This window comes from Onychostoma macrolepis, chromosome 24 (assembly GCF_012432095.1).
Source record: "Onychostoma macrolepis isolate SWU-2019 chromosome 24, ASM1243209v1, whole genome shotgun sequence".
NCBI lineage: Eukaryota > Metazoa > Chordata > Actinopteri > Cypriniformes > Cyprinidae > Onychostoma > Onychostoma macrolepis.
In genome coordinates, this window is record NC_081178.1 from 24,970,645 (window position 1) to 24,998,599 (window position 27,955).

At 39.7% G+C, this 27,955-nt stretch overlaps 2 protein-coding genes across 4 annotated transcripts in view; one reads left to right on the forward strand and one right to left on the reverse strand.

The window, feature by feature from the left end:
* The window catches only part of rreb1a (ras responsive element binding protein 1a), a 52,463-nt gene extending 36,494 nt beyond the window's left edge, over positions 1-15,969 (forward strand). The window contains 10 exon segments of the mRNA XM_058766114.1: positions 45-134; positions 318-481; positions 5,638-5,788; positions 5,879-6,021; positions 7,909-8,098; positions 8,213-10,763; positions 10,880-11,044; positions 11,166-11,902; positions 11,904-11,940; positions 12,891-15,969. Of these exon segments, the coding sequence (XP_058622097.1) occupies positions 45-134; positions 318-481; positions 5,638-5,788; positions 5,879-6,021; positions 7,909-8,098; positions 8,213-10,763; positions 10,880-11,044; positions 11,166-11,902; positions 11,904-11,940; positions 12,891-13,399 (4,737 nt within the window). The 3' untranslated portion in view covers positions 13,400-15,969.
* Positions 15,970-16,684: 715 nt separating this feature from the next.
* znf271 (zinc finger protein 271) lies at positions 16,685-27,468 on the reverse strand. 3 transcript variants are annotated; one of them, XM_058766115.1, is made up of 13 exons: positions 27,382-27,468; positions 27,232-27,289; positions 26,781-26,942; positions 25,794-26,075; positions 24,342-24,779; positions 23,889-24,209; positions 22,457-22,948; positions 22,180-22,371; positions 20,331-20,684; positions 19,889-20,206; positions 18,674-19,276; positions 18,475-18,585; positions 16,685-17,791 (listed from the first exon to the last, which is right to left on the reverse strand). In XM_058766115.1, exons 3-13 carry the CDS (start codon positions 26,926-26,928, stop codon positions 17,673-17,675), a joined length of 3,378 nt encoding a protein of 1,125 aa, XP_058622098.1. In that variant the 5' UTR covers positions 26,929-26,942; positions 27,232-27,289; positions 27,382-27,468; the 3' UTR covers positions 16,685-17,672. The 3 variants fall into 3 exon arrangements, with proteins under 3 accessions (XP_058622098.1, XP_058622099.1, XP_058622100.1); XM_058766117.1 differs by lacking the exon at positions 16,685-17,791 and adding an exon at positions 17,877-18,393; XM_058766116.1 differs by lacking the exon at positions 27,232-27,289 and having other exon boundaries at positions 27,382-27,457.
* Between the last annotated feature and the right edge of the window lie 487 nt (positions 27,469-27,955).

A 27,955-nucleotide genomic window follows, 5' to 3' on the forward strand; every position in this document is an offset into this window, starting at 1 on the left:
TAGAAATTTATAACTACATACATTTCATCTCATATTTGTTGCAGGAAGCCAAAGATGACAGCGGGTGTATCATCTGTCCACTGTGTGATAAGAGCTTTCAGACCCAACACCAGCTCACCATGCACATCCGCCAGGTAACCTGCACTCCATACCTGTTGATTTCTTAAAGTCTGTGTACAAGTTAGAAAAGATGGCAGAAAGTGAAGTACCATCTGTCCAAGCATTTTAAGAAGCCACTTAGACGAGACAATATATTTCAGAGCTTGGCCTGTAATGTTAATGAACTTATTGAGCTGACCCAAATGTCTTCTCTCCAGCACAACAATGATAGCGGGACTTCAGACCACTCTTGCAGTATCTGCGGGAAGTCTCTGAGCTCGGCTAGCTCTCTGGATCGTCACATGCTAGTGCACAGCGGAGAGAGACCCTACAAATGCTCTGTGTGCCATCAGACTTTCACCACCAATGGCAACATGCACAGGTCAGTCGGGGTTTTCATACAAAATGATTTGCAATCTGGAGAAAAAATGTGTTGCTTAGGTTGAAGATTTTGATTTGCACAACAGAATTGATTCTCAAGACAGCATGCAAACATTTAACTTCCTTAATGTGATGAATTATTAAGGAAACTGGACGATTCAGTGGAACTTTATACATTGGGATATAATTAGATTTTTGAGAGTATGAACGTTTTTGGCAGAGACTTTATTTACACCCACGAGGCCTTGCACAATTCTTTTCAGAGGTGCAGAAAGTTATTACATTTTGATTAAAGTTAACGTTTTTAAAGCTTTTTTTAAATTTAATCCATATTTATGAATTGTGCATTGCTTTATAAAGTCAGTTCTGATTTAATGCTCTCTTTCAGCTAATAAAGTGTAATTATCAAATTATTATTTTGACTAAGGATTGAGTGTATGATTTCATACATGCACACCTTTGTGAATCGTTGAGTATTCAAACTCAACTTGTCTGAAATGCTGTGATAAACAGCAGTGAGTAACTGTACGTGTGTGCGATTTTAAGGGAAGGGAGATGTGCAGGAGCAGCACGACCCCCCGCCCTGATGTGTCGTCATAACTTCTGTTTAAATACTGAATGAGCTGTAATCCTAAGCTTAGCGCTGACTTTGTATCTTGGTGGATTTAATAATTTGTTTGTTTGTGAGCAAGCAAAATGAGTCACATGCGGTCATTTCATAGTGGCTTTCATGCTGATAAAAATTGAAGCAGATCCGAGTCACTAGATATTGATTTCATTAAGAAATGTGCCACCGTGGGTGTTCTGGGTGGTTGCCAGGATGTTGCTATGGAGTTGTTACAGTGTTTACGTGGTTTCTAGTCCATTTCAATGCAGTTGTAAGGGTGTTCTAGGGTTGTTAAGGTGTTGCTAGTGCATTGCTATGCAGGTGCAAGAGTCTTCTAAGTTGTTGCAATGGTTTTCTAGAATTGTTAAGGTAATTAAAGAGGTTGCTATGGTGTTCTAGGGTTGCTAAGGTGTTTTGGGTGGTTGCTATGGTAATCTAGGGTTGCTAAGGTGTTTTGGGTGATTGCTATGATATTCTATGGTTGCTAAGGTGTTTTGGGTGGTTGCTATGGTGTTCTAGGGTTGCTAAGGTGTTTTAATGTGGTTGCTATGGAGTTGCTAAGGTGATTTAAGTGGTTATGATATTTTAGAGTTGCTAAGGTGTTTTAAGTGGTTGCTGTGTGGCAGCTAAGGTGTTTTAAATGGTTGTTAGTGCATTGCTATACAGTTTGCTAGGGTGTTTTTGGGTGGTTGTCAAAAAAAGTTCACCCCCAGATTCTGAGTGTACATTAGAGGTTTATTTTATATCTGTAGCACAGACAGTGCAGAATATGTTCCGTTACATCTGATGTCCACATCCATTTGTAAAAGCATCATTTGAGAAGTTGAACTGTTCAGAGATGCGTGTTGGACTTTTTAGAGAAGTGAAAGCTTGTTGGTTGATTACATCCCTCAGGCCTCACCCTGCCTTCGCCTGCGCTGAAGAGTTGCCCAGAGGATGAGTGCACCACAAAGATAAATGAAAAGGCGTTGGTTTGTTTGTGTATGTTGGTGTTCATACGTGTGCTACCGCTGGGGTTCGTCAGCTCTGTAGCCTTTGCTTTTGTTTAAGGAGAGAGAGCTTTGCAGGAAGCGAAGAGTGACTTTAAAGCACCTCCCCCATTTTGGTCATGGTATCTTCTCCCAGCAGGCCTTGCTGATGGAGGGGGTAAACATGAACTTCCTCCCGAGGTTGCGAAGGCTGATGGTGAAGTGCATATGGGGGGATCAGTGTGTGTGGACGGCTCTTAAGTGCCTCTTGTATAAGCGCTATGTAAATTGCAGTTATCTGGTAGCAAGCAGAAGTAAAGTGGAATTAGGGTGGAATTGGAAATACTACACTAAGTTTGATTTACATGGAATGTGCGGCTGTGACGGATGTGAAGGGCATCTGGTTTTACTACATCAGCTGTTACTGTCCTGATAGCATCTCATCTTTTCCAAAGTTTTTGTATGAGTAAAGTTTTACTAATAATGGCTGCTAGGGTGGTCTTTAGGGTCCTATGAAATCGGTTTTATTTTTTCTCAAATTGTTTATTTTTTATTTTTTGTCCATTTTTAATTTTTCTAGACTCTGTTTTAATGATTAAATTACATTTTTATTAATCAAAAAGCCTGTCTAATTAATTTAAATCATGAAACTTACACAATTTAACAGCAATTTATTAAAAGTTTAACAAAAGTTACATTTTTAAGGCCCAATGAAATGTTTTACTTTTATCCCAAATTCAGTTTTATTTATTTATTTTTACCAAACTCTGTGTTTTCAATAATTTTTCTGGATTCCATTTTAATTTTTATTCATTAAATTTTAATAATCAAAAGCATCTCTAATGAATTGATTTTATTTAATTTTTCTTTTTTTTTTTCCATTTTTGTCCTGTGTAAGTTAGGGATGGGACGATACACCTACCTCCCGATTCAATACTATCACGATACTTGGGTGCCGATACGATATGTATTGCGATTAATTTTTTATTATTTTTAAGAATTTGAATTCTACAAGTATTGCGATTCGATATTGATATGTTGCGATTTTTGTTTTTAACTCTAGACCATGAGAAAAAGTTGAATGATACACTTAATATACAGACTGTCACAATTTTTTTTTTAAAACACACGTCTTAGCAGTTACTATTGCAATTCGATATTACAATTATGATTTTTGTTTGCTTATTAAAGACTAGACAATAGAAAATATTTGATTATAGCCTACCCTTTAAAAAGACTGTATATGAGGAGTCATATTAACAAAAACAATGCACATCTTTCTAAACTTTTATTTCAGGAGCATGTTACACATACACAGTGTATATTTAAAGTACCTTGAACCATGAAACTTTCAAGTACCAAAACCCTGAACTTGCACATGAATATAATAGTCAAATGTTCAACAAAATGAGCAGGAAAAAATACTTTCTGAAATAAAATAAAGTGCCATGTTACTTTGCATACAGTTTCAGTCTTTTTTTTTTTTTTTTTTTTTTTGTTGTTTGTGATTCTGTTCACATTTTCCACAACGCGGAAATAATAGGGCCCTAGGTGTTCTTGAATCATATGTCACTCTCAAAAGTCAAAACTGTTTTATGGCATTCTGGAAAGATGTTTTGTTTGCTGAACAATCGATATGTTCTTATACAACAGAACAAGTCTTGTTTTCATTCCTATCAAAAATGACTAACTATTGGCCTTACTAAAGTGTGTTGGACCAAGTTGAGCCCAGTTTCTATATTCTCTGATATAGTCTTTAGATATGGCTTGAGTCCTTTTTTTTTCTTTTTCAAGTTTATGGGATTTTTATTTTTTTTAACCCAGTTTTGTCGTCTGATGTCTTTACATTATTTGCATGAACAGTGCAGGACGATGTACATGCCGACATTTAATTTTGAATTACATAATGTATATTTCAGTATCTCGCTAAATTGAGTTCACTCATAGTTTTTCCTAAAAATGTCAAGATTCTCTCTCTGTTCTAGAAATGAAACCCGATTTGAGCAGTTTTTCAGTTCTGAAAAAAGCTGACTGATAGTTTTGAGGCCTCATGCATGTCCAAGGAAGCTGTCCATGTAGTTGACACAGAGGCAGCCATCTTATGCCAAAGCATCACATGGTTAGATAGGGGCTGTGAGGAGGAGGGAGTCACTGCTGCCATGGAGAAAGATTACAACTTCACAGAGGAAAATCAGTGTGCGTTCTGATTGGCTGCTTTTATTTGCTTTAACTCTTTAGGTCTTAGTTACACCACTGAACAGCCACAGGTTTGCAGGGGGTGCCCTTGCTCTGACATTGCTTGGAAGAGAGGAAACTTTCTGACACCACAGTGCCCTCTGTCTGTGCTCTGAGGGAGCACGATGGAATGCTTGGATTGGATGGAATTGAACCTGTTTATGCATCAACAAGTTTTATGATCCTTTACAGATTAGCCAGGCTGCTCGTGAAATGTCCATACTGACATCCTTCATTCAAGGACAGGAAACTTCAGTCTGGTGCAGTTAGAAAAAAACATTACTGCCACATTACATTTTAAATTAATTGAAACACATCTGCATGATTCAGATTCAGGCAGATACCATTACTAAGTACTAGCAATAATTAACTAATTAATATTTTTCAGTGGATAAGCTATCATTCCATATGAGGTTACTGTGGTGATGATTTCCATCCAATCAGTATTTGCTGACTTGGCAGTGCTGGTTTTCTGTGATTGGTCAGAGGCAAGGTCAGAGTCCAGAGCAGAGAGATATAACAGCCTGTCAGGTCCTCACACGAGTGTCCAACATACTGCCTGCTATTAATAAACCACTGACTGCAGAGTGAAAACTGAGACCTGCTAGACCATGGGATGTCTGACCTTTTTTACACTTGCACATGCATGTACACTTCCAAAGTACTTTTATGAGATAAACTTTTATAGGTCCACAGATATAAACCTCGGTTAGAGCCCTTCCTGGATTCATCCAGCAGACTTGTTCCATTTGAAATGTAAACTTTGATTTGTACAATACATGTAAATCTTTTTGTCATATAGGTATAGTGTGAGTGATATGTTGGGGAACAGGTGGGCTTGAAACTTTTACTTGAGTCTAACATTCATCTTTATTAGGCCTCCAATTCCTACTTGTCTTGACTGGTTTCCTCAAGATCTCTCTGGATAACAGAGGATCAACTTCTGGCCCTCTCCATGCAACATTACCACTCTCTTTTCCGTTGATCTCTACCCGCCATCTTGGACTCACATATGCACATATAGAGGCTGTGGGATAATTGCATGAGTTTCCAGTCCATTAGTATCTTCCCGTTACAGTCCTTTCAGTTGGCTCCCAATGGGATGAACAGGGGTTCCTCAAGCCTAATTTATAAAATATTATTCATGAGCTGCTCATCCATCAAACAAGTGGAAGGCATCTGTAAATGTCCTTAAGATGCAACTCCTTCCCAAGAAACTCCTTCCTTCCATAACCATTAACCCTGTAGTGCCCAGGTGTTTTACAAAGGACAGAATCATTTGTGATGCTCGCTTGTTTGTAAATGCACAAAATGCAGTTTTAAAGCACACTCTATTGTCTGTTTCAGACACATGAAGATCCACGAGAAGGACTCTGCCAGCTCCATCCCCAACAGTCCGACTCTGTCTCCACCTAAGCGACGACGTACCTCTACAGCCAAACGCAAACTAAGCCACGATGAAGACATTGAGAAGACAGAGGAGACAACCAGCAAAAAGGTAAGTGTAGTTCCACTATCTTACCCAGTGCACCAAGAGGTGCTCTCAAAATTGGGCTACAAATAGCTGACGGTGACCTGTGTGCTGCAGGTCAAAGAGGATAGCATTGTAGATGAGCAGAGTTTGAACAAAGGACAGGAAGAAGTCTTGACCTGTCCTATCTGCTTCAAGACCCTCACCTGCAGAAATGACTTCGATGCCCACATGGAGACCCATCCTGACACTACACTGAGGTACAAACTCATACATCAGTAGATTAAATTCATCGAAAAGTGCTTCCAAAAACAATATGATTATGTAACACAAACACAAGAGTGAATGAGTTTAATTCAGGTCTGACAGGCTTAGTAACAAAGTCTAGGGTTTGATAATGGAACAGTTCTGGCCCTTCCTACACTCAGTTTTCCATTCAGTATATTATAGCTGTCCATTAAGCTCAGACAGGAATGTTGTCCCTTTGTTCGAGGTGCGAGTTGTATTGCAGGGGGACGCCAGTAGCTGGGGCTTTAGGCTGGATCCCTGCAGTTGCTGGGAGATATAGTGGCATGCTTTGTGCTGGAACACTCATAATTTAACACATCCGAACACAGACGGGGCAACTCCTCTTGCTTACAAACTATGCAAAGGGATTTTGTTTCAGTGGGATTTGCCTTTTATATTGTGGTGCATGTTAAAAACAAATTTGGTTTGTTCAGATAGAAATCTTTTATCTTATCAACCTTGAGAGTTTGGAACTACGTTTGTTTTGCTGAAACATTATTGGCTGAGAATGATCATACCTACATGACTGTAATCCTGTCGACGTGTCCCCCTCCCACTCCTGAGAGGCCTAAGAGGTTCTTCCCTCAATCCCCCGCATGTGGCCTTAGGGCAAGGGAGTGGCACGCAGAGGAAAGAGGGGAAAAATGGAGGGGGGAGGGACCACAGAGGTTGTGTGGCTGGGGGAGGATTTAATGAGACACAGGAGGAGACTTCAGGAAGATGCATTCTGCAGGACATCTCTGTAGTAGTGTGTGCATGCATGCATACATGTGTGTAAGGTTGTAGCTGTATCCCTGGAGACGTCAGACTGCCGAATATTCCTCCAAAGTCACCCAACCGATGGGTACCTCCTCTAGTTAATGGATAGCTGTACGGCATGGCTCTGGGAGAAGGAAGTTGGCAGGGCCTGTCTGATTGTGTTTCAGAGCAGCGTTATTGTTGTATGGAAGTACTGCAAATTTAGCACTAATCCTGTGTAATCACAAGAGCTAAGAGTGCTAGTTAAGAGGATCTAGACTGCTGTGAATTGGGTTCCACTCTGAAGAGTTCTAAAAGCAGCAAAACAACTACACGCATACAAAAAGACCCAAGAATTCTTTTCAAGATACAGACATGTTATCTGTCTTACCCAAACAGCCCTTCTAAGTAAGACGGACACTCCCATACATACATGCTATAAAAAAATGAACAGTTCCGACTCTGTAATCTGATTGGATGAACCACATTTGAAGACACTGCAGAATAGGCAATAGAAACAACAGCATCTTGGACAGGGAATGGTTAGTGCTTAGTGTAATTATAGGTACCAGTGCTTTAACTCTTAACAGGCAAGCTAAATTTTGCTTCTCATGGCTTTCTCATGCAAAACTTACAAATTTTTAAACCATTCTCAAGCATTGGTCCTAAACCTATTATCACTTCAAGGCATTATGCTTCTCAGGTGGGTGTGCTGCTATGCTCTGCCTTACATTGCATTGTCTTTGTCTACTGAGATAAAAGCAGCTTACAGTCCCTATGGACTCGTCGTCACCGTGATCAGGGGCAGGGCATGTGATAAGACCAATCCACAGCGTCACAGACATTAGCCAGCTGTCTTATGCAGCACCCTACAAACACAGAAAGAGTGCCATTGTAGGCAAGGGTGTGGTTATTATCGACTTTCCAGCTCTTAGTTAATTCACTTAGGAAATCCCAGCTCTGTTTTCCCTGTGGGGATGTCTCCACAGCACGCTGTAGATTAGACGCTGTATTTTTGAGCAGGGAGTCTCATATTTGCATATATAACATGCGGATTGATTCTTTCATAACGTGTGTGTGATCTTGAAATCAACACCTCACATTAGTATTTTTATTCCTAGATGTGATTTATGCTGCATCTCGTTCCGGACACACCGAAGTTTGCTCCGCCACAACGCAGCTACCCATAAGCAGCTACCCACAGACCCCAACGGACGACCCTTTATTCAGAACAACCCATCCATCCCTCTTGGCTTTAATGATCTGGCTTTCATTGACTTTTCATGCCAGAAGTTCCCACAAATTGCCCAGGTAACAGCCATGGTCAAATTTTCTGTGCTTGATCTGCACAATATGTAAGAGTTCTTTATCTTGTCTGTAATATCTGAGAGTTTTGTTAAGTATCAATTTTATTTTAACCCACAGATTTGGTGTGAAACCAACCTTCGGCGATGTACTGGCAAATTCCATCGCTTTGTATGTGACACATGCGATAAGGCATTCCCTCTCAGCTCGGCTCTGGACTTGCATAAAGCCTCACATGAGACTTCCAGTGGCACCCAAGAGACAACTTCACCCTTAATTATGAAAGATGAGCCTCCCACTCCTGAGAAAAGTAGCTTCATGGACTCCCTGGGCTTGCAGCACATCTCTCAGGTTAAGCATGCCCCCTCAGAAGATGATGTCCAGCAGGCCAGGCTAGATAGCATTCGGGTTATCCACGTGGAGCAGAATCAGTCCTCTGTACCTCAGGAGGCTGGCCTTGTTGGAGGGGTTAACCTGTCTCTTGTAGACCCAGCGACTCTTCACGGTCTGTCCCATCAAGAGGCTCTCAAACTGCTATCCCTTCAGCCCTTCCAGACTGGTTTTCTGGTGCAGCCAGATGGTGGTATGGTAGTGAAGCCAGTTTGTGGTGAATCCAACATGGAACTCGCTGACATACAGCAAATAATCAAAGTAGCTACCGCTGCTCCTAACCAGATCACTCTCCCACCCTTATCCAAGGCACCTTGTAGTGCCGTGCAGTCGGGCTACAAGCAGATGCCTCCACTCAAGCCGAAGCCCTTGGTGGCTCCCAGAACCAGTATAGTAGCTTCAACTCCACCACCCCTATTGAACACCCAGCAAGCTTCCCTGGGCTGTATCAGCCCTGGCCTCCCACCCCCTGCCAGCCATCCTCTCAAGACAGTTCGGGACCTCTCCCCATCTTCCTCATCCTCTTCTGCCAACAACCACGCTTCGGCAGAGAGGATACAAATGGAGGCTGACTGCATGGGAGATCCCCATACCCCAATGGACATGGATGAAAGGCATATCAAACAGGAGAACGGCAAGTTAGAAGAGACCACTGGAAAGAAGGGAACATCTCAAAAGGGCTCGTACCCCTGCCGATTTTGTGACCAGGTCTTTGCATTTTCGGGTGTACTGCAGGCACATATGCGATATCATTTGGGCATCCTACCCCACCAATGCAATATCTGCGACTATGTTGCTCCAGACAAGGCAACACTGATCCGTCATTTGAGAACGCACAGTGGTGAGCGTCCCTATGTCTGCCGGCTCTGTCATTACCCATTTACTGTCAAGGCTAACTGTGAGCGACACCTTCGCAAAAAGCACATGAAAAACAATCGCAAGGAGATTGAGAAAAACATTAAGTATGTTACCTCATCCACGTCCACAGCAGACGTACTGGAGCAGGCTGGAACTAATGAAACTACCTGCCGCTTCTGCGGGGAGGACTTAAAGACCTTCCGAGCACTGCAGATTCACTTGCGCACACACAATGGCTGCCAGCGAAAGCCATTTGAGTGCAAGCGTTGTGGAGCAGCTTTCCTTGCTAAGCGTAACTGTATCCATCACCTTCTGAAACAACATCCAGAGGTCCAAGAGCAGGATATTGAAGAGCACATAATCACTCTTCTAGCTGCATCAACCCAAAATAGCCCAAATCCATCTCCTCTCAATGGGGTTTCTCCTAACACTGTAGTGCAGCCTATCAAAGTTGAGGACCTTAGCTTTTACAGTGTAGATATGGATCAACCTCTGGACTTCTCTAACAAAAGTCATGGGGGCAGCAGTGCTGGAAGTGTGAATGGATCTCCTGAGATCAAAATTGAACCCGTCTCTTATGACTCTAGCATGGAACCAATTGATCTCTCAATTCCTAAGAATCCTGTGAAGAAGCTTAAACAAGACATTGAAGCCACATTGCCAAGAGAGGTTAAGAAAGAACAGTCATCCATTAGCATACTTGCACAAGCTCTTCAGGCTGAGAAGTCCATTGATGAAAAGTCTCAACCTCTTGGATGCTACCAGGTCCCTGTTGCTTTGTCCTCCCTTACTGGTAGCACTAATGCTGCAGGAAGGCTCTTGCGTTTAAAGCCCCTGCTTCCTAAACCTTCCTCTGCCGCTGTGAAGGAGCTCCCACCACTAGCATCCATTGCTCAGATTATTTCCTCAGTTTCTGGTGCCCCTGACCTTCTTAAACGGGACAACACTAATAGTCTTCAGGCTGATTCTGAGACACATTGCAAGCAAGAATCACCAGATATTTTGACAGAAGAGCTCTCACTAGAGAGCTCAAAGAAGAGGTCCAGGAAAAGGCCTTCCAACAGCACAGCGAAAGAGAAACCTGTGATGAATGCCACAGACCCAAGTATTGATTTGGAGTCTAGTGGGGAGTTCGCTAGTGTTGAGAGGATGTTGGCAACCACTGATGCCAACAAGTTCAGCGCCTATCTTCAGACCAACACAATTGAGTTGGCAAGGAAAGGCGGGCAACAGCCAGGTGCTAGTGACGAGAAAGAGGTGAAAGATGAGAAACACTTGCCAGTCCAGCAGAGTGTTCAACACCAACAGTCCAAAGGAAAGAAGAATGCATACTCAAATTCTGTGCAAAAGATGACTTGCCCCTTTTGTCCCAGAGTTTTCCCTTGGGCTAGCTCGCTTCAGCGCCACATGTTAACACACACAGGTGAGTGTTGTATGTAAAGTTTTACAGGGTTTACAGTGTTGATGTACACCTTTTGTTTTACCCCTCATAGTATTTGCAATTTATTTTCCTGATTTTATTTTGCAATCCTTTAAAAGGTCAGAAGCCATATCCTTGTCCCCAGTGTGATGCCTTCTTCTCGACCAAGTCCAACTGTGAGCGACATCTTTTACGCAAACATGGCGTTTCCAACAGAGTATTTAGACGCAATGGTGCAATATCCAAACCTAAAGAAGCAGAGGAAGGCTCACCAGAGAGTGCAGGTATCAGAAATAATAACTTTGATTTGCTTATGTAATTTAGACTAAGTATTTCTTTATCTGTTGATAGAGGTTAAAACCGCACTTAATTACCTAAAGCGTAATGGGTTAATGTATATTTCAGAGAGCACATCTGAGACTGAGCTTCTTGCGAGTGAGGCAATGGATCTCACAAGATCAGACCCTGAGAAGCCTGTAGCATCTGATGCTGAGAAACCTTCACCAGCTAAGCCGACAGAGGCAGCCGTGGTAGAGCCTCTTCCTCACAAAGAAGAGGAGGACCCAACAGCCCTCGAGTCTTTGAAGCACAATGACCCAGAAAAAGAGGATGGCGATTCCCATAGCAATAAGACCCTTGACTTGACCTTTGTTTCCAAGCCAAAGGATTTCAAGATCACTGAGAAAGACCAGCCACAGTCCTCTCCTGCAGCAGATAGCGACATGTCTGACAAAGCAACACCTCAGGAGGAGTCCAAATTCACCTGCAAGAGTTGCAAGAAGAGCTTCCGCTATGCTGCCACCTTGACCAGACATGAGAAAGTTCACCAGCTGGATGTAGCATCAGACTCCACTAATGGACCTGAACAAAGCCTCACGAAATCAGATGATCCAATTGTGCCTTGTGAAAATAAGAAAGAGGTTACAGAGGAAGAGGTGGAGAGTGTAAGGAAGGGCACAGCAGAGAACGAGGGAATGGGCAGTGTGGTGGAGAGTGGATCTGAGGATGATAAAGAGGACAGGAGTGATGAAGAGGGAGCTCCAACTGAACCAAAGAGTGCTGAGGGAGAGACTGAAGAACCTGGCAGCAAGCCAGACAAGAGGAAAAAGGTGTGCAGTATATGCAATAAACGTTTCTGGAGTCCTTCAGGACCTCACCAGACACATGCGCTCTCACACAGGTAATGACAATGCTAAAAACTAGGGCTGCCCTCGACTAAGGAATTTTCTGGTCGACTAGTAGTCGTTCATTTTAAGCATAGATCGAATAATCGCACGTTTATTAATAAACCATTTAAATCATTATGATGAGCCTTTAATTGCCTACATAGCCTAAAAAGTGCTCAAGCACATGCATAAAGCTTGCCACAGCGCACCGGTAGAAGTAATGATTATGAATCTGTCAGGGAAAAACAGTAAGGAAACTGCATTGACATTTTAATAATTTGATAAACTAGCGCTCTCTTTGTTTTCGGATTACATAATCTGATAATATTTGTTTTCTATTTAAATAGGTTCATTTGAAAGTAGACATTTCACTCTCTATAGATATATTTTTAATGTCTGTAAGGCAAAGATATACACAGAGTTTCGCGCTCAAGCGCATCCTGTTTGCTTTCATTATTTTACAAAAGCGCATTGTTGTTTTTGTGAGCGCACACAAATAAACGTGGTGTCTTTACAGATTTGAAAGATGTATTACTCTTATCTGTATGACCAAAAATGACAGAGTATTTTAAGAGCAAGTGTCCTGCAGCGAGCGCTACTGTTCAGCTTCCACACTCCACACAGGCACTTGAACAGCGCACATTCTAGATTAACATTAGATTGCGAGGCCATGTAAAGTTGCTAATACTTACATATTTCAGATGATAAGCCATATTTGAGGTCGATGAATGATATCTGTCCATCACAAACTGCGTGACTTCACCTGTGGATTTTTTTTTTTTTAAATGTTTTTTTTTTTATGCGACTAATACAATTTTGGTCGACCAAGTCTCTTCTTAGTTGACTATTAGGGGGCAGCCCTACTAAAAACATACTTGATTGGTATAGATTGGTAAATCATCAAAACATAGAGCTCTTGTTTCGTATTAAAATCTGAATGTTTTTAATTACTTGTTTCTACTAGGTGAGAGGCCTTACAAGTGCCAGACATGCGAGCGCACTTTCACCCTCAAGCACAGTTTGGTCCGACATCAGCGAATCCACCAGAAACTCCGTGGAGCGGATAGTGATGGTTCGACTTGTGGGGTCACAGGTGGACCAGACGAGGACGGCTTCAGCGGGCGTTCGGCTAGCGAAAGCGAGTGCACACCCACCAGCACCAATCCACCCTCTGAGAACGAAAGTGAATTAACAGACACTGTGAAGGGGGAACCAACCTCACAGGAGAAAGAGGAGGATTGTGTACCCTCTGTGGAAACTGAAGAGTTTAAACTAACCTCCAAGAAAGGACCTGCATCAGCAACAGAGACACCCAAAGAACCTCCAGCTGAGAAACAAGCATCAGATTCGCCCACCGCATCCGACTTAGAGCCGTCGGAGGGATTCATCCAAGGTTTACTGGAGATCCATACCAAGCCCACTACTGAGCAAATTTTGCCCACCCCCGAGCCGCCACTGCTTGGCGTGGAGTGAAGAGCGACTCTTTCCTAGTTTATCTTATCTTGTGGTGAAATGTGCTGCAACAAGAAGCAGTGCCATATAACAAAAGTACATTGCAATGAGAGAAAAAATAAGCAATGACTCTTTCCAAGTGCCTTTCTACTTTTTTTTTTTTTTTTTTTGCTATATCTTTATCAGCATTTATCATGATCGAAAGTTGATTTTTATAGTATTTTACAATGATCTTTTTTGTGTGTGTAATCCTGAGAACTACTTTAAGCAATTTATGAACAAATTTGCATATCGTATTGTACAGTTCAGAGACTGCGAAATCCGTCTTATGAAAAGCAAGTTTATACCCTTATCCAGCGACGGCTGAGATTAACAAGAGGACATGTTTCTACTGAGAGGCTTGCACCCAAGTGCATAACTGGAATACGCAAATTGACTTGTTCACCATAGGGCTTCTTCGTTGCTGTTTTTCCTCTTTAATTTGCCAGTTTCCCATTTTGTGTAATTCCTTTAATGACAGAGGCTTCCAGTGTAATTGTTTTATAACAGAGCTCTGTTATTCTGGGTGCTGCGTCGTGTAAAGATGTTTTGGGGAAACAGCCAAGCAAAACATCCGAGGGTCATCCTCGGAAAGATGTTCAGCAGCTGTCACGTAAAGTATATGGGCAATGTTTGCCCAAAACAGGTGATGAATGTCCAGCTGTGCTGATTGTGTCAATGTCCTTAGCATTAGTGTTCAATTTTTTTGACACAAAAGGATGGTTTTTAATGAGGGAAGGCGATGTTTTTAGATTTAAGGGCTCTTGAATTATGTACCTCAAGCCCTGTCTCAGCTACTTAAGAATACAAAAATAAAAAAGCAAACACAATGAGGAATTACAGGAAGCCCATGAGTTATGAATCTGATGTACTTGACAAAAATTCAATGAAATGTGTACCTGTGTCCAGGGTTACCGTCTTCCAAAAGCATCACTTTTTAAGCCTTACTCTTTCGTGTGAGCATTTAGGCAGGTGTCTCGCTTTCTGCCGGGCTCACGAACTAGAATTCATGGTGTACTTGAACCCTGTCGCCCTGCTGCCTCCTGTCAGGATGTCGTCCTGCAGCGCTCCTCAACTAGGAGGACCCCATGTCAATCACACGTTCTTTTGTAGTGTTGGATCTCTTTGACCTCTCAGTTTTATGAACTCGTGTTGTAAAGAAACCTCAGACACAAACAAAGCAAACCTCAAAGGGCATGGAGACTGTATGAAATTGTGTGGACTGGTAAGCATCTTCGACTATAGGTCTCCTGATTTCCTGGAGCAGCCGTTTACCCAAATGGATGCCTGTTGATCAGCACGGGCCGAAGTGCGATGACTGGATGCGAAAAGAAAGCAAACAAGGAAAAGGAATATTGAACCAATAGTGGGGATGGGGAGAGAGTTTGCCCCTGATTGGATATCGGGATGTGTGCGCCCCCTAGTGGTGAAGATCTAACATCTCTGCTCAGGCACGAGACTTGTAGTATTGGATGAACTTGAATGCAATTGCAATCGCTTTCTCTATCTGTGTATTCCGGGACTTCTGCTTCTCCCGATGCCTTTTCCTGGGTTCATGTGAGTGTGTTTTGTGTTGGTTGTGTGCAGAAGTGATTGGTTTCCTGGTAAGAATGCTCACAGACTGTTTTTAATGTATTTATTATGACCCAGTGCGGGTGAAGAAGTAAATGTGGAGAAGCCATGTATTAACACAATTATGCTGCATAAAAATGATTCAAATTCAATACTTAGCATCCCAGCTTTGATCTGGGTCCTTGATGATGATGATGATGATGATAATAATCACTTTTGATCTGAAAGCTTTATGTAGATCTTTGTATGCATTTTTTTTTTTTTTTTAGAATGTGTGGTCTGTTTCTGTTATCTTTATTATATTATTATGATGATTATTTCAGTTTGACAGAGAGAGATACAAGTTGTTTTCATTGATATATTCTTTTGAGTATAAAACTGTGAAATTTACTGTTATTCTGCTATGGGTGAATCTGTAGGGTAGTTTTGCATGATAACCTTTTATGTTGTTCAGTTATAATTTTTTTTTCTTTTCTGTTTCGCCCCACCTGCCGCCCCGCTCTGTCTCACTCTCAGGGTTCATACAAAAGGCTTTCTCAAATCGTCACTTTTCTTGCAACAAAAAATTCTCTTCACCTATGATTTCTGAATATGTTGAATCGTCAATCACTACTTTTTTAGCACTTGACTGTGAATTCAAATGAACAGGGTGGAGTTATCAAATCCACATTCCACTCATGGGTTTTCTACAAGATATGTTCTCCTTTTTTCCCTGTTTGTTTTTTGTTTTTGTTTTTTTAATTCTCCCTGTCTCTTTGGAAAAATGCAGAGGAATGGAGACCTGTCACTGTTTGACATGCTGACTGATGTAAAAGGGAGCTTTGTGTCGCTGCTACATCCCCAAAAATAATTCTACTGGACTTGAATGGAACCAGAATCACCAGAACATTTTTGGTACACTACTCTTGTTCTTCGAATGAGTGCTTCAGAATCAGAAATGTAAGCTGTTCTGTATCAAAACTATTCAAGCAATAAAGATATATTAAAGGAAAGGTGTGGCAGGATTTTTTTTTTTTTCTTCTTTTCTCCCAAAGGCAATCTGCCACTTTAATGCATATGTTTGTTCTGCAGTCTGCAATTATAATGGGCTTGGTACTGTTTTTGCCAAGCAATGAAGGTCTATAAATTTTTATCAACCGCTGTTGATACTAGGTGTGTCCAAAGTCACACTGTCTGTGTAGGTACTACATTTGATGAGGAGTGAACTTCCGTTGAATACATACTTCAGAATCTCTGCAAAAGTCATTTGGGTTTTTTGTGAATACTGTGAATTTGGCTATTTTCATGTACTGTATAGTAGAGGGGTTGGCATATTCGGACACAGGTGCTGATTTTGGAACTGCATACTATACATTTTTACCGTATCTTTCTATGGCAGAAATGGTTTGAGTAGTATGCCAGTATGCATCTTTTTTGTATTGGGCCTGTTCCCAGAATTTTTCTGTGATGATGAATCCACACCAACAGGTGTCAGCAAGGGTTAAGGATTGGCTGGTTGGTTTCTGTGTTTAGCCCCTGCTGGAAGATGCTGTAACTACACCATTACGCAAATAACCAGACTTTGACATAAAAACAGGCAGACAAAATAGGGAAAATGTTAGCTTTTTCAGACTAAACATTTAAGTAATTTAATTTACATCTATTATGAGATGTCATGTATACAGGAAATAAATGATTACAAAAACTTTGGTGGTTGCAGTAACAACATAATATTAGTGAAATGAGCTGGTGGATGTATATTTGCATGGCTTCTAAGCAGATCCAGAATCTGCAGACTACATTTTCAACACTGACTTTAGAGGACAAATCTGTGGAATGGATTTAAAACCTTAAAGTGTATTAAATGCAGCTTTGAGTTTAAGTATTTAATGGATGCAAATGTAAAGGGCAGGTAATGTGTAGGACGACAAGCGCACAGTTTGAATTTGGGCCTGTTTGTAACAATTATACAGGAACGTATCTGGGTTATTCAATTCTCCTCCCAGAGGGTTTAGCTCCAATGCAAACACTCCTGAAGAAGCCACTCAAGGTCTTCAGGATTACTTGAAAATTACAGGCAGGTGAGTTTGATCAGGTTTGGCACTAAAATCTGCAAGACAATGGACCTCCAGGAGCAGAATTAAAGGTTCCTCTACTATATCAGTGTCCTATTTGCATGTTCATTCTGCAAGATTTAGCCAGTCTGGGGGATGGAAATTTCTCTAATGAAGTTTGCTAAAGGTAGGTGCCAAATATCAACGCTTCTCTCCAGTATGAATTTGTTTAAGATCTGCTATCTGGCAAAAGTTTGTGTATATCACAACAAAGTCTAAAAATATGTAGGTCATGTTTGAGGCCTCCAGAAAAGTTCTTCAGATTGGATAGTTCTGATCAGGAGCACCAATAGCGATTGTTTTCCTTAAAAAGGAAGACGTTATGTGGTTCCCTGCTCAACTAAACCCCACAGTCCATGCTGTGGTGTGGATTCTTGTTGCTCACAGTTCTTTGTCTCAATACCACCTTTCCAATTAGGGAGGCTGGAGTCTTCATGGATGGAGACCAGCTTCTGGAGTAAGTGTAGAATGCAATTCTACTTCTTAAAAATGTTTTTTGTCATCAGTAATCTAGTTGTTGCTGCAGGTTCTTCTATGCGCTCTGAAGTTTGGCAGATTGTTGGTGAGGAAACCCTAGTTTCCATCCACATTCATTTTTCATCTTTAAAAGTCACAGATGATAATGGACTGGAAGGAGCTGAAGAGACTGTAACAGCCTTCACATCATCCATTATAGCAAAGCAGTTTTCTTCAGATTTCACTTGACATTCTGCAAAAACATACCAGTGTAGTTATATTGCAAGAAGCAATAATTAGACATGTTCTGTGTGTGATATTGTCAGTGAAGGCAGATGTCCACATGCAATTTATTTATTTTTCATATTGTGAATATGAGTGCAAATTGTAACATACAAGTTGAATACAAAAAAAGTCACTAAAATTGGTTAAGTTTCAACCCTGTTACCATACCATACTTCATCCTTTCAGGAAGTGAACTCTCCAAAGACAAATATTCTTCATCATTATATAAAAAAAGGCAACCCTGTTACCAGGATTTTGTATTGTACGCAAATGACTTTTGAAAAGTGGATATTCGTGAGTGCATGATGTAGCATTTAGTTCCAAAGCACAGAGAAAAACTTTATTGAAATGAAGTGTTTGATCATGCAGAGTAGCTTCAGTCCTGTTTATAGACATAAAGAAAAGAGGACTATTCTTGTACCCAACAAATACAACAATAGGATGTTTATATGAAAACATCAATGCTGAAAAGGCTGACGTTCCTTGCAATACACATAAGTCTGTGCCATCTTTACGATGACATATTTCTTTGGCTTTGAAGGAGAAGCTGGAAGCTACATTCTCCCTCACCTATTCAAGATGTGAGAAAAGTTATCAAAATACACATCTTTTTGAAGATTTGCTGTTTCAAATAACCTCAGTCATACTTACCGTATTCATCACCAGACTCTGGTTCTTGCTTAACTTCTACAGTTGTGTTAGATGGGCCGACGCCAACAGTGACCTTCACAACTTCCTTTGGTACGCGTAAATCTTTCCCCTCTGTAAAACATTCATTTTAAATTAGACGGAAAACAGAAAGTCGTACAGACAGAACTTTAATTTCTGGATGAGCTATCGCGTACGGTACCTGCATGCATTACACGCAGGTGTTTTTTCATGGATGATGAATGAGCGAAAAATTTGAGACATATGGGACACTGGTAAGGTTTCTCCCCCGTGTGACTTCGCAGATGTACAGACAAATGTGCAAACTGTCGATAGCTCTTCTTGCACTGTGGGCACTGGTACGGCTTTTCTCCGGTGTGAACCCTCTGATGAACCACCAAATCTTTAGCTTGGCCAAAACTCTTCCCACATTCAGGGCACTCAAATTTCGGTTTATTCTCTTTGGTGTGAGTGCGCAGGTGGACCTTCAGGTGTCCAGCCTGACTGAAAATCTTATCACACTGAGGGCATTCGTGCTTTTCTTCGGTGTGTGTCCGTCGGTGCAGAACCAGACTGCTGGGATGACTGAAGCTTCGCTCGCACTGCGAGCACTGAAAGAGTTCGTCGCCCCGGTCGTAATGATGGCGGCGCTGGTGACGCGCGAGATCGGAAAGTTTGACAAATCCTCTCCCGCATTCTGAGCATTTGTGCGGTCGCTCGCCTTCGTGAACATACCGAACGTGTTTTCTGAGGCCAGCTGCTTGAGTAAATGTCTTCAAACACAAACTGCACGTATGAGAGACCCCTGAAATGAATAAATATAATATAAAATATTAATAATAAAATTAAATATAAATGATTAATTTAATGATTAAATCAAATATAAAAAAATAATTTATAATAAAATTATTTATATTTTTGAAATTAAATAAATATGACCACTGATAACACATTTTGTCAAAAATTGAGCATGTGATGCATTATGTCCTTTGATTGCGATTACAGCTTATATAATCGTTTGCCAAGGGTCCAAAATTAACATTTTGCCAAACAGGTAATCTGGACAGTTGGAACAATACATTAAGGAATATCTAAATGGAAATGCATGAATTACAGTATAATCTGCTATTTATTTATTTTGTTAATTAAATAAAGAAACCAATTAGCTACTAAAGAAAATGGTTACTTCAATCCAAAAAAAAGATTTTCATTCATTCATTTTTTTTTTTTTTTGTGGCTTCAACTTGACAGAAAAAAAATATAATAAATAAATATACTTATTTATTTTTAACATAATAAATAATACATAAGAAATATTTATAGAATTTATGCTTTATTTCAAAGCATTAAAATGTGTAAACAATGCTTTTTCATGGCATGCATGCTTCATATACCTAGCCATCTCATAATTTCTCACCTGAATGAAACGCATCTTGATGTTTTTTCAGACTTGCTTCAGAGACGAATGTTTCATCGCACATTGAACACTGGAGAGGGTTTTCGCCCGGGTGGCCGCTCTGGTGGGCTATCAGGTTTCTCCTCCAGCGAAAACTCAGGCCACACTGAGAGCACTTGTAAGGTCTCTCTCCTGTGTGAATCCGCTGGTGAATTTTTAACATGCAATGCTGACTGAATCTCTTCCCACAATGAGTGCATTCAAATGGCTTCTCCTGCACATCGACTTTTGGAGCACCTGTTGGTTTCTCCATTCCACTTTGCTTCTCTATTGAAGCTTCTGGAAATCAAAGAGAAAAAATAAAATCTGTCAAATTTAATTGTTAATCATTAAAAACATGAGAAATATACAAAGAAAGAAAGTTTGGATGGTCAATTTTTCAGGACGGCCATTTCAAACTTACTTTCATGAATTCGCATGTGAGCTCGGAGGAAACTGGGGCGCCCAAACCCCTTGAAGCATACAGGGCAGTTGTGTGGCCTCACTCCTGTGTGAATTTCCAGATGTTTCTTCAAGTCTCCTGGGGTATAAAAGCTCTTATTGCACACAAAGCACAGAAAAGACCTCTCTCCTGTGTGTGTTTTAATATGCACAACCAGAGCCGATCTCTGACGAAAGCTTTTGTTACAGGTGGGACAGTTGAAGGGCCTTTCACCTGTGTGAATTCTCTCATGCTGTAACAAGCCTTGGCGTCGACCAAACTTCCTCCCGCAATAAGAGCAGGGGAAGCACTTTCCCTCTTTGTCAACATGCTGATCTGTTAAAATTACAAAGAAGAATCCATATTAACAAAACCATTATCAAATAAAAGTTAAATTGAGAACATAATTGAAACACTAGGTTATGCATCAACCCTGTTACCATCATCACTCACCCGTTACAATACTGTAGTATTACAGAAAACAATTATTAATCCTTTCAGGAAGTGAACTCTACAAAGGAAGAATTTTCTTAATTGATTTTCTTCAATAATTTTGTATAGTTTTGTGAAACTATCCTTTTCGAATGTGTATTCTCCAAATAATAAATGACAAATATTCTTCATGAATTATTAAAAAGCCAACCCTGTTATGAGGATTTTGTATAGTAAACAAGTTGTTTTACTGAAAAGTGGATATTTGTATAAATACCACATTAAATGCTCTTTCTATTAAACCATTTTAGTGCCAACTGCCAAGATTAAGAAATGACTATCAATCCTATCACTATAATCACTCACCCCTGCTACAATACTGTAGTATTGAAATAAATTCTATAAAACTACTTTATACTTTCAGGAAGTGAATTCTCTAAAGACAAATATTCTTTAATTAAAAAGTCAACCCTGTTACAAGGATTATAATAATTCTAAGACACTAATAAACACTTTTAGTGTCAAGACAAATGGCTGCGAGTCCTATCACCATCATCACTCACCCCTGTTACCATACTATATTATTACAGTACTGTAAAACTATCCTTTTAGAATGTATTCTCCAAAGACAAATATTCTTCATGAATTATTAAAAAGCCAACCCTGTTACAAGGATTTTGCATAGTAAACTAATTACTTTTCAATAAAGTGGATATTGGTAGAAATATCAGCATTAAATTATCTTTCTAATAAACATTTGTAGCGTCAAGACTAAGAAACTGATGTCAGTCCTATTACCATCAGCACCTCATCCCTGTTACTATGCTATAATTTACACAACAATTCTGTAAAAATACTTAATCTTTCAGGAACTGAACTCTCCAAAGACAAGTATATTTGCTTATTATTCATCAATTATAAAAAGTCAACCCTGTTACCAGGACTTTGTATAGTAAACAAATGATAATTGAAAAGGGCACATTCTGAGTTATTAACATTTTAATTTTGTTTCTAATAAATTTTAGTTCCAAGGACAAGTTTGTTTGCCTATTTATCATCAAATAATTAAAATGTCAACCCTGTTACTAGTTATTATTGTAATCAAATGACTATGGCTCTATATTTGTAGAAATATCAATATACCTTGTTACCATCGCAACATAAAATTTTGCTAAGTAAACAGTTCCTGGAAAAATATTGAAGTCAGTGGGGACCAGCAACTGTTTGGTTACCCACATTCTTCGAAATATCTTTTTTTTTGTATTCAGCAGATGAATGCAATTTGTACAGGTTTGGAATAAAGGTGAAGATGAACTCTTTAAGGTGGAACAATGCAATTGTATATCATTTAAGAAAATAAATGCCAATATTGCAATTAACGCATGCAGTTCTATCCTACCTGGATGAAATATGAGTTGATGTCTTTTCAGGGAAATTGCGAGAGAGAAGGTTTTGTTGCATATGGCACAATGATATGGCTTCTGATGATCTTTCAGCTCTGAGCTGGAACTCTGATCAGCATCATGGTCTTGATTCACTGATGGACTGAATCTAGTCTCCGTCTCTGATAGATGCTCCCCTATGCTCATTTCTGAAAACATATTAAAACAATATTACATATTGTTTTATTACACACATAAATAACCAAACCCTAAATAAACAACTAAAGATCATACTGTCTTCAGAATCTCCAAGGTTTCCAGAAAGCACACCACAGACCCCTTCCATGTCATCTAGTTCACCCTGGTCCTCCTCCTCAGGAATAAGCTCCATATCAGCTCCAGCAGTCACAGCATCTCCTTCCTGCAGCTTGTTCAGATGGGACTGCATGTGTGCTTGCAGGCTGCTGGGCCGAGGGAAGCTTTTGGAGCACAAAGGACAACTGTGAGGTCTCACGCCAGTATGAGTTCCCATGTGTGTCTTCAGATCTCCTGAACCATAAAACCGTCTGAAGCATACGAAACATTCGAAAGGCTTTTCTCCAGTGTGAATTTTCCGATGCACGATCAACACCGAACGCTGCCTGAAGCTTTTGTTGCACACGGTGCAGCGGAACGGTCTCTCTCCAGTGTGAATGCGTTTATGTTGCTCCATATCTTGATGTCGTCCGAATATTTTTCCACAGTATGGACAGGTAAAGCGATTTCTTTCAGCAACACTCAAATGTTCTGTTAAAAGAAATGAATCAACAGGTGATATATGAAATTGATAACATCAAACCAAACAATTTGTAGCAATGCTGTTGGTGATTTAAACAAAATGGTTTGCAAACTGGGCAGCAGGTTCTCAGCAAGCTTCAAGGGGGCCTCAAGAAGACTTTAAATGATTTTAAATATGACAAAATAAGCATCAAGTTCAAACTTAAAAATGAAGATATTTGGTATTTTGAATGAACTGTTGTTTTTCTTTAAAGAACCAGGATTCACAGTCTTAGAAAACCTAAATGTATGAGGTAGCCTAATTTTAAAAGCATGATTTTTTTGACCTTGAAAAGTAAATTAATAAAAAAATAATAAATATACAGTTTTCTAGTTATGCTCTAAAATATTTTTTGTTTTATATATGACAACTGAATGTAAATATTTTAAACTTGTATATTTATTGTGTATATTATATATTTTATATATAAATATTTCTAAAAATCCTTATCACAATCCGTAATCCTTATCAAGGACTTTAAATATTGTTGTGCCTTGGAGTCAAAAAGTTTGCAAAACACTGAGGTCCTTAAAAATTTGTTAAAAGAAAAATATTGGGGGGGGGACTACTGAAATTTAAGACTATTGAAAATATGACTAACGCTAATAATAATTTTCATAATAAATAAATTTTTATTCTACTAACAAATAAAAAGCAACAAAAATAAACTAGAAAGTATTTTATAGATATTTTTACAGAATTAATGCCTTTACATTTCAGGAAGGGGGTCCCATCATTTTTGGGGGCCCGAGACATCAAAAAGTTTGAAAACCCCTGATTTTGGTAACTTCTGAATAGTAGATGGCGCAACAAAATAACCTCAAAGGGGTCAAATTTAGCGAATATCCATATTTTGGGGGCTCTGCAATTTCTTAGCTTTATTGAAAAACTTAAATTTGCTGATCACACCTGGATGAGCGACACGTTGATGTTTTATCAGCGAGAAGGAGAGAGAAAACCTCCGGTCGCAGAGCGTGCAGTGGTATGGTCTCTCCTCCGTATGATGAGTACGGTGGTGTTTTCTGAGGTTTACTGCTTGGCTGAAGTATTTCCCGCACTGGGAGCACTGGTATGGCTTCTCTCCGGTGTGAACGCGCAGATGGATCCGAAGCTTTGCTTGCTTATGAAATCTCTTTCCACAGTGATTGCACTGATGCGGTTTGTTTTCATCACACGCTTGCTGGTCAGCTGCAAACTCCTCCTCTTGAAGAGGATTCAGCGTTTCAATGCCTGGGAGGAGAAAATGACACAACGTGGTACGTGAAGTGTGTTTTTTTGTACCTCTTTTGATATTTCTGGGATGTGGTATTCTGGTAGAAACTATGAGTGCAATGGTAAGGTTTTTGTAATCATTAGACTCACCCTTTTCAGCAGAATGTGCAGAGTCGTGAGAGAGCTCAGATGAAGGAGATGGAGCTCTCTCAGCCTCCTCCTCTTGACTTTGGGGAATGTTTTCACTAGGTGCATCGCTCTCAATATTATCTACAAGCTCCAGAGAGTGAGATTCACTAATGTCCTTAAGTGCGTCAGTTTGAAAGTGCTTGTGCAGATCTTCAGAGGCCACAGAACTGCAAGGCCTCTCACTGTCATGAGCGTCCAAATGGTTCATGTCCTCAGATTCAGAGAAGGTCTGTTTGGGAGATGTGAGACTGGATAGACGTGCGACGCTGTTGACACAGTCGGGGCAGCGGTGGGAAATCTCTCCTGTGTGTGTTAGCTCATGTTCCTCCAGCTGACATGCAAAATTTTTCCCACATTCGACACAAATTAAGCACTTACCCTCCGTACTAACATCTTGACCTGCAAAAAGAGAGGATACTTAGTTTAAGTTTTAGTTTGTGTCTTCATTAGAACAGATTTGGAGAAATGCAGCATTGCATCAGTGTCTCAGCAATGGATGCTCTGCAGTGAATGGGTGCCGTCAGAATGAGAGTCCAAACAGCTGATAAAAACATCACAATAATCCACACCACTCCAGTCCACCAACTAATATCTAGTTTTGCGAAAAGCTGCATGTTTACAAGAAACAAATCCATCATTAAGATGTTTTTAACTTTAAACCATCCCAAAATACAAGTCCATAATCTATAATATTGCTTCCACCAGTGAAAAAGTCCATCCTCTGTTGTCTGTCAAAATCCACCCACATATTTGTTTAGAGCTGTGTTGGACTGTTTTGGCTTGTAATCGGTGCTTGATCAGTTCATATTTCTCTCCTGATTCAGACGACATGAAATTTCAGCAAAAAGCAAGTTTGAAGTTAAAATTGTCTTAATGATGGATGGATTCATTACAAACATGCTTTTCGCTTCATAAGACGTTAACTGATGGACTTGTGTCTTATGTATTAACTTCATTTACTGTATGTATATTATACATTATTGTGATGTTTTTATCAGATGTTTGACTCTCATTCTGACGGCACCCATTCACTGCAGAGCATCCGTTGCTGAGCAAGTGATGCAATGCTACATTTCTCTCTCAACAAGTCTATTCCAATAAAGAATCAAACTCATCTAAATATATTTTTAGCAAATTTTCATTTTTATTTGAATTCTTCTTTGAGCACTGATTTCTGTGTTTATGTAATTGTAATGTTACTGGATATAAATTGTAATAAATCTTTATAAAACAGTCCTTCAGAAGTTTCAGGTGTTTCTACAGTATAACCGTAATTAGGTTTTAGAGTTAAATATACCACAGTCAAGGGCAGTCCACTTCATTTTGGGCCTAAAAATACTCCATGGCTGCTGTAAACCCACTATAATGTCTTATTGTCTTTAGTCCTATTCACTGCATAGCAACATATTGTACCTTGATGAAATGCACGCAGATGTCTTCTCAAGGAGGATAACAGGGCAAAGTTTTTAACACAGATGGTGCAGTGAAAGGCTTTCGCATCCGTATGGACGATCTGATGGGTCTTGAGGTCTCTTTCCCGGGTGAAAGTCTTTCCACACATCAAGCACTCAAAAGGCCTCTCGCCTGTGTGAATCCGGACATGTTCGGACAGATGCTGTATACGGGAAAAACCCTTCCCACACTGAGAGCACTGAAAAGGCTTCGCTCGGGCAGAAAGACTCTTTGCGTGGTCATCTGTGGTGACGTTTGAAAGGAAAACAACAACGTTTAGTTGTCTCTCTCAACAAATATATACATGAGTTTAGTATATTTGGCAGCTAAACAATAAGAAAGTTTCTGATAACATGTGACCATGGAGCTCAAAAGCAATCATAAGCAGCACAAGTATATTTGTAGCAATAGCCAAAAATACATTGTATGGGTACATCTTTTATGCCAAAAATCATTAAGATATTAAGATCATGTTACATGAAGATATTTTGTAAATTTCCTACCATAAATATATTGAAACTTAATTTTTGATTAGTACTATGCATTGCTAAGAACCTCATTTGGACAACTTCAAAGGCATTTTTCTCAATATTTTGATTTTTTTTTTTCAGATTTCATATAATTGTCCGACCCTAACAGACCATACATCAGTGGAAAGCTTATTTATTCAGCTTTCAGATGATGCATAAATCTCAATTTCTAAAAATTGACCCTTATGACTGGTTTTGTGGTCCAGGGTCACATATTGTAGCTGTGAAGTCGCAGTGTAGTAAAGTAAATAATAAAAGGAATCCAGTTATTACTATAGGTTATGCAACTGAAATCAAAGTCAAGGTCAGTGTGGACTTTTCACAACTAGGTGGTACGGTATCTAAATGTACAGGTTATCATATTGCAATGCATGAATGCAATTTGCATGGCGTGTAATGTAAACTCCTGCATTCTCACCCAGCTCATAGGAAGCTCCTGACGGGTGCAGATCAAGCGTCCTCGCCGCTTCTCCTAAATCAGACTCCTGTGCTCCAGTGCTTTGGGCAGCTGATGGAAACACGCCCACTTCCTTCGGATCACTGTACGACTTCATGCTCAGATCCATGTCTTACTGAAAATCTAGATTTTTGTATTTTTATAATAAGTACTAGGTTTGTACTCTGGGACAGTGATGGTATAAAAGCTAAAACACTACTGACATTAAATAACTATCATTATCATGTGATATTTGCATGGAACTGCAAAATACTTAAAACAATACTATGGTATTACCATGGTACATGTTCAAAGAGATGGCAATACTCTAAACAATCTATATCTTTTTGTAATTATTATACTTCACTTTATTATATTATGTATGTCTTCATGTCTATATGATAACAAAATCAAAGCTGGAGGCTGAACACACCTCCTTTAGATGCATTTCGATGGAGTTACATGTCAACAGACAGTAAAAGGTGCATTAGCTGTTATTCATGCAGATGAAAGAGAAAAATAAACATTAGTAGCGCCACAACACTGAGACACAGCTGTAAAGTTCATGCAGAAGAAGCCTCACCTTTCCTGTGTCTCATCACACAATTATCATGCACGTCCACACGATCTGACAACCCGGAAATGACTGGAGGTGTTATCGACTTTTCAAAATAAAAGTCAATCGCGGAATAAAACAAAATAAAAAAACCGGTTAGACCATGCAAATATTTTTATATAATACGCTTTTGTATGCGTTCATTTTAATCTTGCCACAAACATACCGCAGGTCTTAAAAAAGTAGAGTTTAGTCCTAAATGCCATTACATATTATAACAAATAAATCAAACAAGAAGCATTTATTTGAAATGACTATAATACAACCATTTTTCAAGCAAATATTTTAGACTTTCAAAGAGTTTCAATCATAAAACTATAAATACGTTTGAAATGATGATAAAGTGCGGTTTATGTGATGCACCACAACTGTGGTAACACTAAAAGTCATTTTTAAAAGTTGCCTCAGAGTTAAAAATGTCTAGAATTATTTGTTTTTTGGTGGTTTGATATGTTGACACAGGATATTTTGAGGGTGCAACACTCTGAGACATTGACTGTGTTTTGGAGTGCTGGTGTTCTTAAGGCCTTGATATAAACAA